The sequence below is a fragment of the Cystoisospora suis genome (genome assembly GCF_002600585.1).
Source record: "Cystoisospora suis strain Wien I chromosome Unknown contig_420, whole genome shotgun sequence".
NCBI classification, from domain to species: Eukaryota; Apicomplexa; class Conoidasida; order Eucoccidiorida; family Sarcocystidae; genus Cystoisospora; species Cystoisospora suis.
Genome location: NW_027153221.1, coordinates 478 through 20,268, shown reverse-complemented (window position 1 = coordinate 20,268; position 19,791 = coordinate 478). Strand labels below are relative to the sequence as shown.

At 43.1% G+C, this 19,791-nt stretch overlaps 1 protein-coding gene across 1 annotated transcript; it reads left to right on the top strand.

The window, feature by feature from the left end:
- Positions 1 to 60: 60 nt before the first annotated feature.
- Positions 61 to 17,962, top strand: CSUI_001040 (uncharacterized protein; the record flags this gene model as incomplete). Its single annotated transcript, XM_068061246.1, has 8 exons — positions 61 to 10,260; positions 10,653 to 10,865; positions 11,813 to 11,894; positions 12,807 to 12,875; positions 13,287 to 13,379; positions 13,885 to 13,934; positions 14,583 to 15,209; positions 15,974 to 17,962. Coding segments are annotated over exons 1-2 (9,228 nt in total), but the record flags the coding sequence as incomplete, so codon positions are not given.
- Between the last annotated feature and the right edge of the window lie 1,829 nt (positions 17,963 to 19,791).

Here is a 19,791-nt window from a genome sequence, read left to right as displayed (position 1 = left end):
AAGAAGAAGAAGAGAAAGGGAAAGACAAGAGGGAGAAGAGGCTGAGATAACGACTGATCGGAGAGGAGAGATGTAGAAGACTCGTTTGCTTCTTTTCCTTACACACACACACACACACCGCACGGCTCACCAAGCACGCAGTCACTTCTTCGTCTTCTTTTCCACATTGTCTTTTTTGTCTTCTTCGTCTTCTTCTCGTTGTCTACTTCTCTTCGTTTCATTCAGGAGAGAAATAAGGCTTCTCCAGCTTTTTTCCTTCTTTCCTTAGAGATGACGTTCTCTCAAGTTTTTTCTTTCTTGTCAACCAACACTTTCAAGTTCCTTGCTTAGGGATCATCTTCTTCAACGAGAAGAAGAAGAGGAAGAAGAAGTAGTAGTAGTAGCTGCAGCTATCCTCTCTTTATTGAAAAAGGCGAAAGAAACATACCGTACTCTTTGCCAGGAGAAGGAGAGGAGAAGAATTTCTTCCTTTGTTGTGTCTTGTCAGTCAATTGAGACTTCATTGAAGAGGGAAGACGGCGATGTTCTTTTTCCTTCTTTGGCTTCACGAATTCTCCCCTTTTCTTCTTCTTATGAGTGTCGTCTTCTAAGTCCTTTTCAAGAATTACTGTTTCCTAGTGAGATCGGTACAAAAAGTTTTTCCCCAAATTTTGCAGAAACGAGGTCGGTTTGTCTTCAAGAAGAAGAAGAAGAGCTCTTGTCAAAAGTCTTTCTTGGAACAAGAAGTCGGGTTGGGGTGTACATACACCTTGGTGTGTGCGTGAGTAGGAGGCCACACACCTTTGTTTTCACATCATAGAAGGTAGAAGAGAATAAGTTTCTACAGACATTGTTCATCTCCCTTTCCTTCTTGCTTTCCTTAGCCGGAGAAAAGAGGGACAAAGAAGATGAAGAACTAAGGCTGTCTCTCAAGAGATCGCCCGTCTTTTTCTTTCTTTCTCTCTTTCTCTTCCCCGTCGTCTTCTCACCTCCCCGTCTGGACTTCCACAAGATAAAAAGCTCCTTTCTCTTCCTTCTGAAAAGTCTTCTTTTTCTCTTCGTCTTACAGTCTGTCGCGTCTCGACTTCTTTTTCAATTCTTCTCTTCTTCTTCTCATTGACGGAGATTCACATCTACACAGTCAAATGGATTCGCCTTCGGTTTGAACTCTCTCTGCTAATGATCTTTTTCTTCTGTCCTTTCTTTCTTTCTCATTTCTCTCTCCGTTTTCTTTCTTTCTTATTTTGATATTCAACATCTTCGAGATGCCTCGGACTTCACTTCGACTTTTGTCTTCTTCTACCTCTTCTTCTTCAGGTGTACATACAGCTACTACAAATGTCTCGTTCTCCCCCCTGTCCTCAGCCTCTTCTTCTTCCTCCTCATTTTCCTCTTCATTTTCTTATAACCCGCATCCAAGAAGAAGAAATGCGGTCTCTAGCAAATTGCCTCTCTCTTCGTCTTCTTCATCTTCTTCTCCTTTATGTTCTGTCGATGAGAAACATATCGACACACCCGTCTTGCCTCTGTCTAACTACTTCAGAGAAAGTCACGAGGAAGAGGGAAGCTTAAGTGACGAATGGAGAGATCCTGGGAATAACGTTCCTCAGTCTCTTTCTTTCATCCAGGAAGACAAGCCTCCTCCTTCTTCTTCTAGACTCGATTCTTCGCCGCGGACAAAAAGAAGAACGGTTCGAAATAGACAAGAGAATTCAACGAGCAAAGATGACGAGAAAGAAGAACAAGAAAACGAAGAAAAAAGGAGAGACGAAGAGGAAGTGAGAAGGTCTTTGAAAAAGGACGTGACAAACCAGGTGAGAGAAGATTCCTTTGGAGAGCATAGATCAAGGCAGCTTCAGAAAGGGACACTTAGAGAAGGAGAAGAAGGACAGGAAGAAGAAGAAGAAGAGAGAAGAGGAGCAACAAGACGCAGTTCATCTCTCTCTTATTCTCCTGGAGGCCTTGTTTTATCACGGAGAAGAAGAAGAAGAGAAACGGACTGTTTAGAGGGTGAGGAGACAAAGTACGAACGAGGAAGTGAGGTGTATGTACAGCAGACACTACCCGTGGTGCATCCAAGCAATTCTATGACTTCTTCAGTAGAGTCCGCGGCCGTACATTCTTCTACATCAGATACCGACAAGAAGAAGAAGAAGAAGGAAGCTGAAGAAGGAAGCAGACAACGTAGAAATGACTCGTCTCAAGATTCCTATCTAAACACACAAAGAGAAGAAGATGAGGAGGAGGAGGAAGAAGAAGAAGAAAATCTTTGTCCTTCCTTCATCTCTGACCCACGTCTCTCCTCCTCCTGCTCTTCTTCATTATCCTCTTCCTTCTCTTCTCCACCTCAGATTCAAGTCTCAAGGACAAGAGAAGGAAACCTGAAAGATACACCTGACGTTATATTCGACACTTCTTCTCCTTCTATTATGATTACTTCCTTCTCTTCCTCTTCCTCCTCTTCTTCTTTGTTGCTCTCTCCCGCTCTCACTTCCTCTTCTTCTATCCTTCGACACGGACGGCCTCAAGAACCTTCCTCCTCCTCTTCTTCTTCCTCTTCTTCTTGTTCGCCTCTTCATCATTTCTCTCAGTCATCTTCGTCTCTTTCTCTCTCTCAGCGAGCTTCTTCTTCTTCTTCTCAACCTTTTCAGTGGGCAACTCTTTCCTCATCTCCAGGCTGTTCTTCTCCTCCTCACCTTCAGATCGGGGGAGAAATTGACGAATCGAAGTTTACCAGTCCCCGCAAAGAAAGCGATCAAGAAGGAGCGCGAGAAAGAAGACAAAAAGAAGAAGAAGAACACCAGCCATCATTCAATTGTATCGTCTCTTCTTCTACTTCTTCTTCTTCTTTCGGAGTGCCATCAGCTTCGTTTCTCTCTTCTCGTGATCGAAATCTTGACGATAGGGCGAAGCCGCAAGAAGAAGAAGAACACGGCGGAATCTCCCTTGACTCTGCTTCTTCTTCTTCTTTGCATCATCAGAGCCTCGATTCCTCACGATCTCCTGCCGATATAGAAGAAGGCAGAGGAGGTGGAGAAGAAGAAGAAGAGAGAAGTTCTTTCTTCTTTTCACATCCTTCTCCTCTTCGCTTTCTACCTCTTTCCTCGTCATGTACTCCGACGTCACCTTTATCAAAGAAACATAAAGAAATGGAGAGAGGAGAAGAAAGAAAAGAAAGAGAAGAAGAAGAAGGAGAGAAGTTCCATGATCTTAGAACCGGTCGACAAGGCTTAAGTCACCGCCTCAGCAGCAGTCATAGTCGGAAGAGATTTGCTTTTTTTTCTTCCCCGGAAAGTCTCTTCAAAGAGAGTGACCAAAGAATCGTAAAGAAGACGTTTTCTTCCTCTTCTTCTTTCCTTTCGCCCCCTCTTCCGCTTCCTTTTCTTTCATTTTCTTCATCTCCATATAACAGGTTTCAGGAAAGTGAAGAAAGAAAAGCGAGAAGGCCGACTGCTTGGGCAGGTGTGAATGACCCGAGCTGTCTTTCTGTGGATGACTCCAGTCCGTCACTACTGTCTACCTCTCTCCCGGTATCTTCTTCTTCGCTTTCCTCGTCGTCTCTGCGTGTCTCTTCTTCGGTGTCTATCAACGGTAGGCAAGAGAAAGATTGTCGAGACATAGAGGAAGATAAGAAAGCAGAAGAAGAAGAAGAGAAGAAGAAGAATGAAGAAGAAGAAGAAACGGAGGGAAAGGATATGATGGATGGGAATGACGGCGGGGCCGACGCCTCTCGAAAGACAGTGAATGAAAGGAGAGATAAGGAAGAGGGAAGAGAAGAAGAAGAAGAAGAAAGAAAAGATGAAGACGAAGGAGAGAGAGAAGAGACAGAGGCGACGTGGGGGGGGGAGAATAAGGAGGAGGAAAAAGAGAAGATAAAAGAGAGAACACGAAGCCGGAGGAGAGGAAGAAAGATGAAAGATGATGACGTCAGTGAACTTCACGTACTGAAAGAGAAGAAAGAAGAGAATGTAGCAAGAAGAGAAGAAGAAGATGACGAAGAGAACAGAGGAAGAGGAGAGGAAGAAGGAATGAAGATGACACGGGGTGGAAGGAGAAGAAGAGATTCGAATAGATTCATAACTCCACAGAAGGATGAGACCAAAGGAGAGAGGAGGGCGTCCTCTCGATACTCTTCTCCTGCTTCTTCTCACAATGCAAGACGAGCAGAAGAGGAGAAAGAGGAAGAAGATGAGTCTAAAGATCCTTCTTCTTTCCTTGCAGTCTTCCCTGAGAAAGAAGAGAGTCCGAGAGCTTCTCCTCAAGCAGAGAGAAGGAGAGATCCTCATGAAGACGGAGGGGGAGAACAAGGAGGAGGAGGAGAAGAAGATGAAGAGAGGAGGAAGAGAAGAAAAGAGAATGAGAAAGAAAGAGAAGAAGAGATCGATCTTCTCAAAGATTCGCATGCACTCCACTCAATGGCGCCCTTTTCAACAGAAGAGAGTCAAGTCTTAACTCGGTCACAGCGGCGGTCTCTTTCTCTTCTTCAAGAAATCGAGAGAAGACGAGGAAGGGGTGAAACTTTTGCGTTACATGACAGGTCACGTCAATTTCCATCGTGTCTTTCTCTCTCTCAAGCGCTTCTTCTCTCTTCTTCCTCTCGGGGACATGAATCTACATTTTCTCTCTCCAGCACCCCTCCCTCTCTTACTCCTGATAACCTTTCTTCTTCTATGTCTCAGAGAGAGGGCCCGTCCGAGAGAAGAAGGACCATTCTTTCTCGGGAGAAGACAGAAGAAGAGGAGAAAAGCTTTGAAGAGAGGAGAGAAAGAAGAAAATCGAGTGATCTTCAAGTTGAAAGAGGAGAAAAGAAACGGTCCTCTCAACCCACTCTTTCTTGTCATGAGACAAGCTCTCATCAAACGGACATTTTACAAGGGGGATGCCATTCCACTTCTTCTTCTCTTCGTCGCTCTTCGTCTTCTCTTCGTCGTTCTTCTTCTTCTCCTCTTCGTCGTTCTTCTTTTCATTCTTCACCTTCTTGCTCTTCTGCTTCTTCTTCTTCTAGCTCGCCATATGTGAATTCTTCTTCTTCCTCGTCTCGCCCTCGGAGACAGTCGTCTCAACTGTCTCCTACTTCTTCTTTCTTCGATAGAGCCGAGGTTTCGTCGTCATCCTTCTCTTCTTGCTCTTCATCTTCGGATACACCTAAGCGTTCACCTCGTCTCCTCTCTTCTTCTGTTGCAAGGCCTTCTTCCTTCACAAGAGATCCTTCTCCTTCTTCTCCCCCTCTCAACTCACGTGCTGCTGGTCAGAGAAGTCGAGATCATAGAAGAAGGTTCTCCTGTCCTGTTCTCTCTCCTCTTCCTTCCCTTTCTTCTTCTTCTTCCTCTCCTTTATCTTCTTCTTCTTCCTCGTCTACTCCTACGGCGGCGTCACTTGAAAAAGTTGAGAAGAACAACAGCATAAGAGAAGAAGAGAAAGATGAAGAAGGTAGACGTGATGAGAGAAGAGATTCTCTTTCACATCATGAGGTTTCCTCTACTCAAAGAGTAGATCATTCTACAGATCTTTTTTCTTCTCCTTCTTCTCTTCAGCCAAATTCACATCATCTTTCTTCTTTTTCTTCTATGTCTCCTTCCTCCCCTCTTATCTCACCGAGAAAGAGAAGAAGTATAGTTATCTCTTCTTCTTTCCCTTCTTCTTCTTCACGTGGAAAGCCTCTCCCTCTCCGCCGCTCTCCTCGTCTTCTCTCTTCTTCTTCTTCATCGAGTCTACAAGCAGCCCTTTCCTCTTCTTTCCTCTCCTGTTCTCCTGCTTCCCAAGAAGGCGAAAGAACTTCTCAACAGAGCTCGTCATCACAGCCAGGCCTCCGACCAGGTGTCCAGGAAAAAGAGAAAGAAGAAGAAGAAAAGAGAAGACTAAAGTGTTGTATAAGAGAAGAACCAGATAATCCTCATAGCCGTAGTAATTACGAGCAGCAGCAGAAGAAGAAGAAGTTGCAAATGAAGAAAGATAGAGAAGTCGTGCCGGGGCTTCCTCTTTCTTCAGGAGATGATGAGGAGATCACTGTGAACCTATGTGAAGAGGAAGAAGAAGAAGGAGATGACAAGGAGGAGGAGGAGGAGGCAGAAGAAGAAGAGGAGAAGAAGAAGAAGAAGAGGGCTTCTAAGAATACTTCGGCATGTCTAAGAAGTTTTCCTCGTTCTATGAGGAGTTCCGTAGATTTCATTAGTAACTATGGCTCTCCTTCTTTCTCTGTCACTTTCGCTTCAATGAAAGATGAAAGGAGCTCGCCCAATCGTAGAAGAGGAAGAAGGAGTCATAGTAGGAGAGGAACACATGCACTTCCTTTTCTTGGATCTTCTTCCTCTTCTTCTCTTCGAGAATCTTCTTCTTCTTCTCCTTTCTCTTCTTCATCGTCATCACTCTCTCCTCTTTCTTCCTCTCTTTCTATTGCGCAGACAAAGGGGGAAGAGGAGGCAGGAAATGATGCGATGGATGAGGAGGCGGAGAAGAGAAAGCTCACGATCCTATCGTCAAAAGAACAAGGAAGAGGAGGAGGAGAAGAGAGAGAAGGGGGGCTGCAAGGGCTCTCTTCGGCGTCACATGAGGTGTCTGCAGATGGAGTTAAGAGACGTGATTCAGTGACGCCCCCTCAGAAAAGTTGTGAAGAGATGAAGAGCGAAAAAGGAGAGGAGGAGACAAAGAAGAAAAAGAAGACAGAGAAGAAAGAACAGAAAGAGGAGAGAAGAGAAGAGAAGACTAATAAAGAGAAGAAGGAGAAAAAGAAGATGACGATCAAAGAAGAGAAAGAAGAAGGTGGGGGTGTCTCTTTATCTTCTTCTCTTTCATCGAGTGCCTCATCATTCGTCACTGCTGCCTCGTCTTCTCCTCTGTTAAGTCCATTGGAGATAGGAACCGAAGAAAATCTAAATGAAGAAGAAGAAGAGATTCTTGTTTCTCCTATGTCTCCAGCATCATCATTATCATCCTCCGTATCGCCCTCGTCTTCCTCTTCTCTCTTTTTTCTCTCAAATGTGAAGAAGAAGAAGAAACTAAAGGTGGGAAATCCTTCTTCTTCTTCTCCTCGTCATTCACCCCAGATCACCTCTTCTCTTTCCCTTCATTCTTCTTCTTCTTCTCCTCAGCTTCACATCGGTCTTCTCCCCTCATCTCCATGTGAGCAGAATCTCTACCACCCGGGCAGCCCTTCTCTTCCTTCGCCATTTCTCACTTCTTCTCTCTCTTCTTCTTCTTCTCTTTCCCCTTCTTCTTCCACTACTTCTCTTCTTAATCTTCCTTCGCCACTCCCCACTTCTTCTTTCTCTTGTTCTTCTTCTCCCCCTACCTCTCTTCCTCTCCTTTTTCCTCTTACATCTTCTTCTTCTTCCCTAGCACCGCGATCACCTCAGTCACATCTCCATGCATCAGAGATCTCTGAAGAGAAAGAAGAAGAAGATGAGAGAAATAACGAAGATCGAAGCGAAGTCAAGGAGAAGACCAAGGAGGAAGAGACAGAGAAGAATAAGAAGATGACGCTAGAGAAGATTCCATCTGCAAAGCGTATCTCAAAGGGGAACCTTAGGAGAGGAAGAAGAAGAAGCAGAAGTTCAGCTTCCTCGAAAGAAGAGAAATCTGATGAGGGATGTATGGGGTGGAGAGCACAAAGGGGAGAGATTAATGAGATACCTTCTCAGATAAGGAAGAGAAGAAAAGTTATGAGACTTTCTCCTCTTTCATCTTCTTCAGGAATCGAGAGAGGTTCTCTAAATGCAGTTGTCTACGGTAAAGAAGATGTCTCTATGCCAAAACGACCCGTGAGGAAAGGCGATAAAGAAAAAGAAGAAGAGAACAAGAAGAAAGAGATTAAAGAAGAAGAAGAAGAGAGGAAGAAAAAGCAAGACACACGTTCAAGATCAAGACGTTTATGTTCTTCTTCCTCCTCCTCTTCTTCTTCCTCTTCTTCTTCTTCAGTCTCCTTAACAGAAGAAGAGGAAGAAAGAAAGAAGATGAGGGCTGATGCTGATCCCCCGTCGAAGCAAGATGAAGATGCTAAGAAGAGAAGTCGGAAAGTTGAGAGTGACGAAGGAAAAGAGCGTGCCTACTCTTGTGAGGAGGGCTACCATGGAGACTTACAAAGAAAGAAGAGGTCACAAAGGCAAGGAAGAGAGAGGGAAGAAGAAAGAGAAGGTCGAAATGTGTGTGAAGGAGATGTGAAGAAGGATGGGAGTCTTCTCGCTCATCAAAGAGGAAGAAGAAGAAGAACAACAGGAAGAGCGACTGTCTCGAGAAATAGTGAAGAGGAAGAAAGAAGAAGAAGGACTCGGAGAAGAAAAGGAAATGACTTTAGTAGGAATAGTGTGAAGGTGAAAGGTCCAAGAGGTCTGAGGAGAAGTCGAGGTGTATATACACCCCTGTGTGAAGAGGGGTGTAAGGGTGGACAGGAAGAAAGACTTCTTCCCAGCCAGGAGAGAAGAAGCAAAGAAGAAGAAGAAGATGATGGAAATGACGATGAAGGTGAGAGAAGCAGGATAAAGAAAGAAGAAGAAGATAAAGATCGTAAAGATTCCAACTGGAGAAGCTCTGAGAGGAGAGAAGACGAAGAAGAAGAGGGTCGGAGATGTTCTGAAACGGAAGAGAACGACGAGGGAGAAGTAGATTTGCAAGAAGAAGAGGAAGAAAGAAGAGAGAGAAGAGAAAAGGATACAGAAGACTCAGAAGATAAAGAACAATCTTCTTCAATCCTGACAAGAAGAAGGAGAAGGAAAGAGAAGGAAGAAGAGGAGAAGGAGGAGGAGAAGATCAAGGAGAACTATGTGAAAGAAGAGATGAAGATGGCTGATGAGAATCCAAAGCCAATGAATAGCAGGAGTACTTCCTATTCTAGGAAGGAAGAGAAGAAGGTTGGTCTATCTTCTTCTTCTCCTTCTGCGTCACCTAGCGGAAGGATAGATGAAAAGAAGATCGAGAGAGAAGAAGAAATGTCTTCATCTAATCTATCTTCTTCATCTTGCTTGTTCTCTTCTTCCTTAACTACTTCTTCTTCTTCGTCTATTATTCCTGGCGGACAAGGTAATAGTGTCTGTTCGAATGGAACGAGTGACTTAAGTTCTTCTCCTTCTTCTTCCTCCCTGCCTTCCATAGCAAGAACCTCTCTCATCTGCAATGCGACCTCTTCTTCACAGTCTTCTTCTATAGACCCTTCTTCTTCTCTTTCTTCATCTCCTCCATCTGTCTCTTCATCTTCTTCTTCCTCGTCTCTCTCTTCCTCATATTCAGCACCTTCAGACATCTCACCTCGTCATGATCTCTCCTCTTGTTCTCCTGCCCTCTCATCCTCCTCACACGTCAACCTCCAAACTTCTTCTCTTTCCTCATCCCCATCGTCTTCCTCCTCTTCATCTTCTTCTCTTTCTTCTTCTTCCTCTCCTCCATCTTCTTCTTCTTTACAAGGTTCTCCCGAGACGCTCCATCAGCCCCTTCATCCCTCCCTTCCTTCGATGCTTTCGCGATACTCTTTTCCGCGACGTTCAAGTCGTAGTAGCGACTCCGCTTTAAGTTATTCTTCTTCTTCTTCTCGTTCTTCTTCTCTTTCCTCTTCTTCTCCTTCTTCATCTTACCACAGTATACAGACTTCTTCTCGAAACAGTCTTTCGCTTCTCTCTTCTTCTGCATCTTCAGCCTCTTCTTCCTCTTCTCCCCTCTGCAGCGCATCACCAAAGACAAGAAGAAGAAGAAGCAGTCTTGGCTCTTATCATGGCTATTCTTCTTCGTCTTCTTCATCTCGTTCCTCATCTTCGACTCCAACAAACTCGATGTCCTTCTTCTCTCAAGAAGAAGCCTTTCTTCCTTCTCTACATGAGACAATCGATTCTCACGACCCAACGTCGATTCGCTCTTTCTCTTCTGCTCAGCGTACATCAGTCTCTTCTCCTTCTTTTCGGCGAAACCGCCAGCTCGATATGTGGGATACGCTTCAAGAAGAACAGGAGATGAAGAGCGAGAGAGAGAAACAGCGCGACTTAGACGAAGATCTAGAGAAGAAGATACAAAGAGAATATGAAGAAAAGATCATGAGGAAGAAGAAAAGAAAAGCCGAGAAGGAGGGATGTTCTGCGGGCGACAGGGATCATCTTGACGAGTCGGCTGTCTCGGGTCAAGACGCAAGAAGAGAAAGACTGAGAAACCCAAGAGTCAGGCAGGATAGTCAGGAGGAAAGAAGAGATGGAGAAGAAGGAGAAGAAGAGGAGAATGAGAGAGAAAAGGAAGAAGAAGTTAGGAGACAAGAAAGAAGGAAAGATCTATCAATGGACACTCCTTCTTTCCTTGCTCTAGATCCGTGTAAGTTCACAGAGACAATAGCGAAGTCTTTCGTTCACTTCGTTGATATCCATCTTCTTCATTCTTTCTCAGTTCTCTTCTTCTCTCTATCTCAAAGCTTGGGTGTATGTACACCTCAGCTGGCAGCGTTGACGTTCATGTCATATACATTCGAGATAGATAGATAGATATAGATATAGATAGATGCGAAGGGATAGACGTAGTGAGTGTAGATAGACTGAGTGTATGTACAAAGAGATACACATCCAAGAAGACTCTTGTTTCGGGGGGTTCCTTCCCCTCCCTTTTTTTTCTTTTCTTTTTGCATTCTTTCTTTCTCTCGCTTCTTCTTCTGATCCCATCATCTTCTCTAATGATGGAGTTCTTTCTGTTTCTTGTTTTCTTTTGTGAAGTTTTGGTCGAGGAGAAAGACGAGGAGCTTCTATCGACCCAACAGCTTAGGAGATATCTCTCCACTCTCATTACAGGAGTACGTATACACCCCCTTCGGGCCCCGTATATGACGATTTTCGATCTTTCTTTCTCCCCTCTGCTTTCCCTCTCTCTCTCTCTTTCGCTTCTTTCTTGCTGTCTCGTCTCTCTCTTTGCTTTCCATCGAATAAGTTGTGAGTCCTACACAAGCGGAGAGGTTTCTTTACTTATCAAGAGGATGTCTGGATAGATGGATGGAGAGCTTCTTTTGCAGAAAGATACGGAGATAGATCAGAGATAGATAGAGAGAGAGGTTGAATTAGATATTATAGATATGTAGGTGGGGAGCTTCACTTGCTTCTGCTGTTGTATTTGGAGAAGATGATGAGAGGAGAAGAGGAGAGGGAAAGGGGGAGAAGAGAAGGAATTAGAGGGAAAGTGATCCATCTCTCTGTATGTATATATGATAGACAACTCGCAGTCTCTTTCTCTTCTTCTTTTTTGTCTCTTTTTGATCTCCCCGTTCTCTTCTTTTGTTTCTTCTTTCCTGTCCGTAGATGGCGACGTTTCACTTTGACTTCTCGGTTCTACATCTTGCCGTCGGGTTAATGATGATCCTGCATACTCACTCTCTGTCTCTCTTTCTTCCTCTCTCTATCAGTGACAGTTCCATGTGTCTGTATATCTATCTATCTATGTATCTGTCTTTTCTATCTGTCTCGCTGTCTCTTATCTATCTCCCGTTCTATCTCTGATCCATATATCTCTTTCTCTCTGTCTATCATTATCTATGTCAGTCTTTGGTCTACGTATCTATCTATAGAGGCGTGTGTATGTACATCATGTGTGTCTTTATGTTTCGCTATAGTGATAAGAACGATGGACGTACTATCGCCTCCTTCACTCTACATGTCTGTACATGCAAATATAGACAGATATACATACAGAGAAATATGAATATGCATACATCTAAATAGATACAGATAGATACAGACAGACATAGAGTCGGTGAGATACGAACTTTTCTTTCCCTCCCCTCTTTCATTTCTTTTCTTTACTTCCTTCATTCGTCCATCTCCTTCCTTCTTTCTCTCTCACTCTTTCTTTCTTTCTCTTGATATGGGGTGTCCTGTTTGGCTAGGATTTGCGAGACAAGTCACGAGACACACTTCTGTACATAGCGAAAACATGGAGTTTCACAACTCATACATCCACAGGTGTTCGTAAGTCCCACCCTCTCCTCCTCGTCGTCTTCTTTCTCTTCTCTTCTTCTCTTCTTTCTTTTCTCGATGAAAAGTCACGAGACACATCATACACCTCGCTGCAGACATGTAGAAGAGAAGTAGAGACATCGAGAGACTTAAGATCTCTAAAGATAGAAAGATGAGAGAGGGACTTCGCACTGTAGATAGAGAAGAGTCGATCGAGCTGGCCGATACGTGTCTAGGGAGATAGGAGAGAAGGGTGTTGTATGGATTAATAGAAGATACCCACTGCCTTTAGAAATCTTTAGAAATGTCCTAAAAAGAAAAAGAAGAGGCACGAAGTTCCTCGTCGATCGAAGTTATGAGCGTGAGGGGATGTTCATCCGTATGGAGTAGAGGGAGATAAAGAGAGAGATAGATGAAGGAGAGAGGCTGACATATCATTCCTACCCTTATTCTTCTTCTTATCGCTCTCCTTTGGCTTACAGGATGATATCTATCTACAGATACCTATATATATGAAGAGAAGAAGAAGATTCTTGATAGGAGTGCTAGTCAATAGGAGGTTGAATCCTTATAATGAAACTACATATACGACCATTTCCACACACACAGACATAGAGAGATATAGATACATAGATGTATCAACAATACCCTAAACACGAAAAGAAGAAGAGATTAGTTAGAAGAGTAGCATGACGATATCTACTGAGACTCCTTACAAGAGATCGATGGCTACACTAAAGATAGATAGACAGGCTAATGGTAGCTTGTCGTTTCTCTTTTCCTTCCTCTAAGGCGGTTTATATCTGTCCATCTATGAAGCTACATATACGCCGATGTGAGAGGCTCCGCCTATCCATCTTCTTCTTTGTTATTTTCCTTCTTGCATCGTGTATTTTCTTTTCTCTTGTCTTTGATCTTTTTCAGCGAGCTCCCGTATGAACTTTGCGTCTGTCGATGAATCCTACGTCCCTCTGTCTGCGCGACGTCTCCATGGTGGGATATACACACACATGCATGCATGCATGCAAAGATGACAAGCAGAGGCATTCAAGAGAAATAGAGTCAAGGTAGATCCAAGATACATACCGCCAGACCAGGAAACGAGAACCCCTTCAATATATATGTTCCTCTATTTACCTGTCTTTCTATCTTTAATCTACCTATCTATCTATCTATCTACGTATGTCTGCAGGTCATGGCTTATCTTTGTTTCTCTGTATGTCTATATAGGCGTTTGCACGTATATCGGAGAAGAAGACTGACCATTCATAGCTCTCTATATGAAGGGTTGTCTCATGGGGAATGGAGAGAGTCGATACTTGGCAGATAAAGATGAGAAAGAAAGAAAGAAAGAGTGAATGAATGAGTGAATGGGCTTTTTCTTTTTTTCTTCTTTCCTTTCAGGGCGAGCGGTTCTCCCGGCAGATCGCCGACGGCGTTCCATACTAAGGAACTCGACCAATCCAGAGGAACAAGGGGGAGAAGAAAGAAGAAAAAGTAAGTGATCTCTCTCTGTCTCTCTGAATAAGAAGAAGAAGACAGATGATAAGAATCTATACAATAGACACCACAGTAGTCTATAGAAGCCCCTCTCTATGTTCCCCGTCTCCCATGGGAGACATACAACGGTAATCGATACACAAAGAAGTGAATACATAGATTAAAGATAGATAGATGGATTAAAGATGGATAGATTAAAGATAGGTAGATAGATAAATAGGCGTGCCATGCGTATGTGTGTATGTCTAGAGAGAGAGAAAGGGAGAGAGAAGAGAAGAGAAGAGAAGTCAGGAGAGAGGAGCTTAAAATAGTAGACAGGTAGAATTAATTCTTTTCCTTACATGAATTCTATCGTTTCTCGAGTGACAGAAGGAAAGAGAGAAAGCGAGAGAGAGAGAATGAAAGAGCACGATAAAAGGAAGAGAATGCGAAACAGGAGAGAGAGAGAGAGAGAAAGTTCATGTGTGTGTCTATATATGAATCTTTTCTTCTGTCTGTTCAGGCCGAGAGAAGAAGAGACGGCGAACCATCTCTTTCTCTCCTTTTAATAAGGTAAGGTCGTCTTCTTTTCAATACCAGTCTTTCTCTCTCTCTTCTTTCTTTCTTATCTCTTTCTTTTTCTTCCGAAGTCTTTTCTTTGGCGAGTGGGTATACAGAGAGAGACTTGGTAGATGGAGTGGCCTCGCTGCAGTTCGTAGCTAGATGATACTAGAGTGAGAATGACTTGACTCTTCATTTCTCGATTGATCTTTTTCACTTCTTTCTTTCGTTTGCATGCGGCGAGAGAGAGGGAGAGAGGGGAGGAGCACTTCATCTAGAGTTGTTTGTCTTGTCTGTCGCTCTGTCTTTCTCTTTGTACGATGAGACGGGGAATCTTTCGTCTCTTCTTGTTTTCCCTGAAAGACTTCTCCTTTTCTTCCCACGGCATCGCTCATGTCTCTTACTAAAGAGAGGAAGAAACCGATGAAAGAAGGAGAGATAAAAGATAGAGATGAGAAAGGAGAGAAGAAAGAAAGGTCTTCTCATACTTTTCTTCTTCGATTTCTGAAGGAGAGACATCCGAGTTGTCTCTGTCTTTTTTCTCTTCGTCTTCATCATTCTTATCCCTTACGGTGGTGTCTATACACCTCATCCACTCCTTTAGTTGTCGAGTCTTTCAGTCAATCGTGTTTTGTTCTCTTCTTTCTTCCTTTCCCGTAGGTTCAGTTGTATACTTTAGATGAGAATGAGAGAAGAAGCAAAGAGCAGGCCGCCTTGAAATCTTATCAAAGTGAAGAGAGCCACCTCGTTCTTCTGCATCACCCGAACTTCTCCTATGCATCTCCCCCTCCTTCTTCTCCCTCCTACCTCTGGAAAGGAGAAGAAGAAGATAGCAGTAGTAGTAGTAGTCATAACGCAGGAAGCTTCAGTCCGGATCAAGATTCTTCTTTCTCTTCGTCTCTTCCTCTCTTATCAAGTTGTTCTTCCTCTTCTTCTTCATTGTTGTCTCCTTCTTCTTCTCCCCCTCCTCCTCCTGCTGCTTGCTATGATTCGCCAACTACCTCTTTATCATTCGTGACTCCTTCTCCTTGTTTGTCTTCTTCTTCTTGTTTCGTCGGGGGTCCTTCATCTACTACTTCCTTCTCTTCTCCTCTCTCTACTCAGCGAAAACGAGAAGAAGAAGAAAAAAAAAAAGAAAAAGAGAGAAGTCTGCAGAGGAAGAGGAAACGGATGCCAGGGGGAGAGGAACAGACACGAGACAAAGAAGATGAAGATGATGAGGAGACAGAACAAGAGGGAGATGAAGAGAGAGAACAAGAAGAAGAAGATGGCTGTGAATTCTCTCAGGTATGGGTTTCCATGAGAGAGAAGAAGAAACAAAAAAGAAAGTTCATGTGAACACTTTGTCTCTCTCACCTTCTCTTTATCTCCTGTAGTGCATGCTATAGAGAGAGAAAGGAAGAGTCGATTCTCTCCCCTAAATCTCTTTCGTGTGACCTCTCCAAACGGAATCTTCTTCGTTTTCGTGTTACGACAGATATCTTCTTTGCTCTTCTTTCATTTCTCTCTTCTTCTTTGCTTCGTTAAGAAGAAGAAGAGGAGTTTGAAAGAAGAGCTCGAGAGGAGGCAGAACACATCAAGGATAGACAGTTAGACGGGGAGAAGGATGAGAATCTGTCGCCAAAGAAGGAAAGAAAGAGAGAGAGAGACAAGAAAGGACAGAGTGTGTGTATGTCTGTTTTGCTCTTCTCCTTTTCCCCTTCTTTCTGAAAGCAGGAGAGAAAGAAAATGAGAAGGAGAAGTAGAAAGATAAGGAGATACTCGTCAAGAGGTGTGCTTGTGTAGGTATGGTCTAGCTAGATAGATACAGAGATAGAAAGGAAATGAAAGGAAAGACAAGACTGCCGTCTTCTCTGTTCGTGAGGTGTATGTACACCTGAGAATGACGGGGGGACGAGTGTATGTCGCGAATGAGGGAAGATGAGGAGTTTGCACGTGTCTTTTCTTCTTTCTTTTCTCGTAGGTCATTCTGATTCACCTTTCCTTCTTTCTTTTTCCTTTGCAAATGATGCTTTCTCTCCTGTCTTTTTCTTCTTTTTCTTTTCCTGCAGAGACTTGCCGAAGGAGGTATCGCGAAGAAGAAAGATGAAAGAGAAGAAGGAGGCAGGTTGGATGAAAAGGAGGAGGAGGAGAAGATGAAGCAGAGAAATGCTCACGAGGAGAAGACTCAACGAACTTCTGTTTCTCGCCCTTCTTCTCTTTCTTCTTCTTCTTCATTTTCTTTTCATTCTCCCGTCTCATCTGCTCTTTCTTCCTCTATGTCTTCTACTTCATCGACTATCGAGAGGGGAGGTACAAAAGAAGAGAAAAATTCTTCTCAGTCCTTCTTATCATCCTCCGCTTCTTCTTCCTTTCGTCTCTTACGCCATCGTGAAAGTGAAGAAGAAGAAGAAGAGAAACAGCAAGGAAGAAGAAAAGTCACGAAACCTTCTTCTCCTTTCTCTTGTCCTTCTTCCTTTTCTTCTCAACTTCCCTTTCCTCCTCCTTCTTCTCTTCCTCTTTCTTCTTCTTCGGCTCTTCCTCTTCCTTCTTCTCCTCTTCGTCTCTCTTCTGCTTCTTCTTCGTCTCTTCCTCTTTCTTCTCCTCTTCGTCTTTCTTCTTCTCCTCTTCGTCTTTCCTCTTCTCCTCTCCGTCTTTCTCCTTCTTCTCTTCCTCTTTCTGCGCCATCATATCTCTCTTCTCCTTTAAAATTGAAGAGAAAGAAAAGTCTAGCTACAACGTTAAGCGAACTTACAGAGAAAGCATCACCTCTCAGATCTTCTCCTTCTTCTATTCCTCTATCTTCTCATCTTTCTTCTTCTTCATCCTCCTCACTTGACAAGAGTCGATTTCTTCTTCCTCTTCATCTTCAGCCGTTCTCTTCTTCTTCTCCTTCTCAGAAATCTTTATCTTTCTCTTCTCTCAACAGCTCTCCTTCTTCGAAGGCTCTCCAGGTGTCTACAGATCTAGATAGAGAAGGAGAGGCCAAGGAAGAGTCTCTGTCTTTCTTATTGACAAAGAGGAGAAGAAGAAAGAGCTCTACAACGACGCCCTCTTCTTTTCTTCTTTCTTCTTCTTTCTCCCTGTTTAAGAGAGATGAAGAAGAGAAACCCTTCATACATGAAGAAGAAGAAAAAGAAGAGGAAGAAGAAGGAGAGAATATAGATGTCTGTATGAATGTCTCTTTATCTCCCATGAGAAGAGGAACACATGTCTCCGAAAGAAAAGAAGAAGAAGAGAAAGCTCAGAGAAGGAGAGAAGGACTAGGAAAGAGAATCTCTTTAGATTCTCTAGATCTCGTCACCACAGTCAAGAAGAAAGACGTCTCTTCCTCTTTCTCTTCTTCTTCTTCCCCCTCTCCTCTTTCTTCTCTCCTCAGAAGAAGAAGCGAAGAAAGAAGGGAAGAGAACAAGAATCTCTATCCGCCCACCTCAACATCTTCGCCAAAGTTTCTATCTTCATCGCGTCAGCAGGACCTGTTCAATCAGAGAGGAGAAGAATCGAGCGAGAGAAAGATCTTTCCAAGCCGACCGAGTCTCGATAAGGCTTGTTGCAGCTCTTCTGCTCCTGGAGATGCTAGCAAAGATGGAGAAAGAGAAAGAGAGAATGACCATGAAGAAGAAGAAGAAAATCGAATTCTCAGCTCTCACAGCCTGACGGGGGAGGCGACAGGAACAACAGATCAAAGATATCCTTCTCTAGGCAGAAGACAGTCGTCTTCTTCTTCTTCTGTTCTTTTGGTAGAAAGAAAGAAGAAGGTTGACGGTCTTTCTTTAGAAGAGAAGAAATTTACACCCTTCTATACATGTCCCTCAGGGAATCGTATCTATAGAAGAAATTCGTCTCTACTTATCGATACCACCACCTCTTCTTCTCCTTCTCAGTCACCTGCCCCTCGTTCTCTCGTCTTCTAGATCGAAGAGAAGAAGAAAAAGAAAGAAAGAAAGAAAGAGAGGAGAAGAAGAGAGAAGAGATCTGTCTGTCGATCAGTGTCTTTGCTGTTGTCTCTTTTTGTGTGTCTCTGCATGCTAAGAAGAAGGCAGTGAGTGATGGAGTGGGGGAGTGCGTCTGATCGATTTTTTTCCCTTTTCTTGGCTCGAAACAAGAATACCATTCTTTGTCTCTCTTCTCAGTCACAAGACTTTCTTTTGAAAGATTTCTTCACTGGCCGAAGAGAAAAGAAGAAAGCTCTTATTTCGTGGATGTCTAGACTCATGCAGGGGGATGACTTTTTCAACAGCGTGTGTATGGATAGGAGATACGATGGCTCACGAGGTGTATATACACCCCAGTGATTGAGATAGTGAAGGAGTCGATACACCTGAAGAGGAGAGAAGAAGCAGAGAACCAACATGAAAGAAAAACATTCAGAAAGAAAGAAAGAAAGGCCAGGAGAAATTTTATCTGTAAAGCTCTTAAGAATGTCTTCCTCATCTCGACATCTCGGTACTCTATCACTGAGAAGGAGCAAGCATGTCTTTCTTCTTCTCTTCACACCTCTCGACTCTTCTTCTTCTACATGTAGACAATCCGTTAGTAGAAAAGAAAAAGCCCCTCTCTTCTCACGTACACAGACACTCTGTCTAGAAAGAAAGAAGGAAGGAAAGAAGGAGAAAGAAAGGGTATACTAAGTATAATCTGTAGAACCCTCTCTCTCTCTCTCTTTACATCTAGATAGATGCATGTATCTATGGAAGAAGGAAGGTAGTCCGTGTATACACGAGTGATACATCGTATACGTATGTGCATATGTATGCAGGTAGATATAGGAATAGGTATGTATATGTGTTGGTATATATGTATGGATGTGTGAAGATGTATGTGTAATGTAGAGGGTGGCTCGTCTTTCCTGTAGAGGAAGAATCTCACGGCCGTTTATGAAGAAAACCTAGGAGAGAAGAGAAGACTTTCTATAGGCGAGCATTGTCTATCTATGAAAGATGAATGGAATGAAAAAGAAGAGAAGAGAGAAAGATATACCCAGTATGAACTGTCTCTATCTACTCTAGAGAAGACGTTTCTTCAGAGGTCTGTAGATAACGACGTCTCTCTCTATCTACCTATCTATCTCTTTCTGTCTATCTTTTCTTTCGTCTTACGAAAGATATGGAAGATAAAAAGGTAACGGAGGTCACCTAGTAGAAAGGACGAAAAAGAATGAAAGAGGATGAGAGGAACTAGCAAGAAGATAGAGAGATCGTATTCTTCTTTCTAAATATCTCTTCGGTGTTTCTTTCCATCCTTTTTCTGTGGGAGTCTTCATTCTTCTCTTCTTTCTCTCTCGCTTTGTCACTCTTTCTTTCTTTTTCTTCCTCCTCTCGTTCACATCACACACTGTCTTTCTCTAATTCATAGAGGAATTTCGGATGCCCTTTGCTATAGAGAGAAAGGAAGTTAGTCGGAAAGAAGAGAAAAAGATATGAAGAAACTCACGTAGAGGAGATGAGGTCCTCCTCATGATAAAGGTATGGACTGCATGCGCATGCAATCGAATTTCGAAAGACTTTCCTAATACTAGAGTCCTGTACATACACTCGAAAGGAAGTTTCTTCGTCTCTACCTATATGTTTGTATGTATCTATTCACTCATTTGTACATAGATTTTGTCGAATCTAAAAGCAGAGACAGATGGAGATATCTGTGTATCTGTCTCGGATAGATAGCTGTCCAGAGAGTCTGATAAACGTCAAAATGGATATATATGGCGTGTACAGAGTGAGATATCCATACAGAGATGTAGGCAGATAGATCGGACCTATCCACATATAGAGATAGATAGATAGATACATACATGTATTTCTGTGACGAGTCTTCCTTCTATATGAAGGTATCTGTACCGCTATGGATAGAGATACAAACTTAGATAACAAGCCTGTCTCCCGTGCAGAGG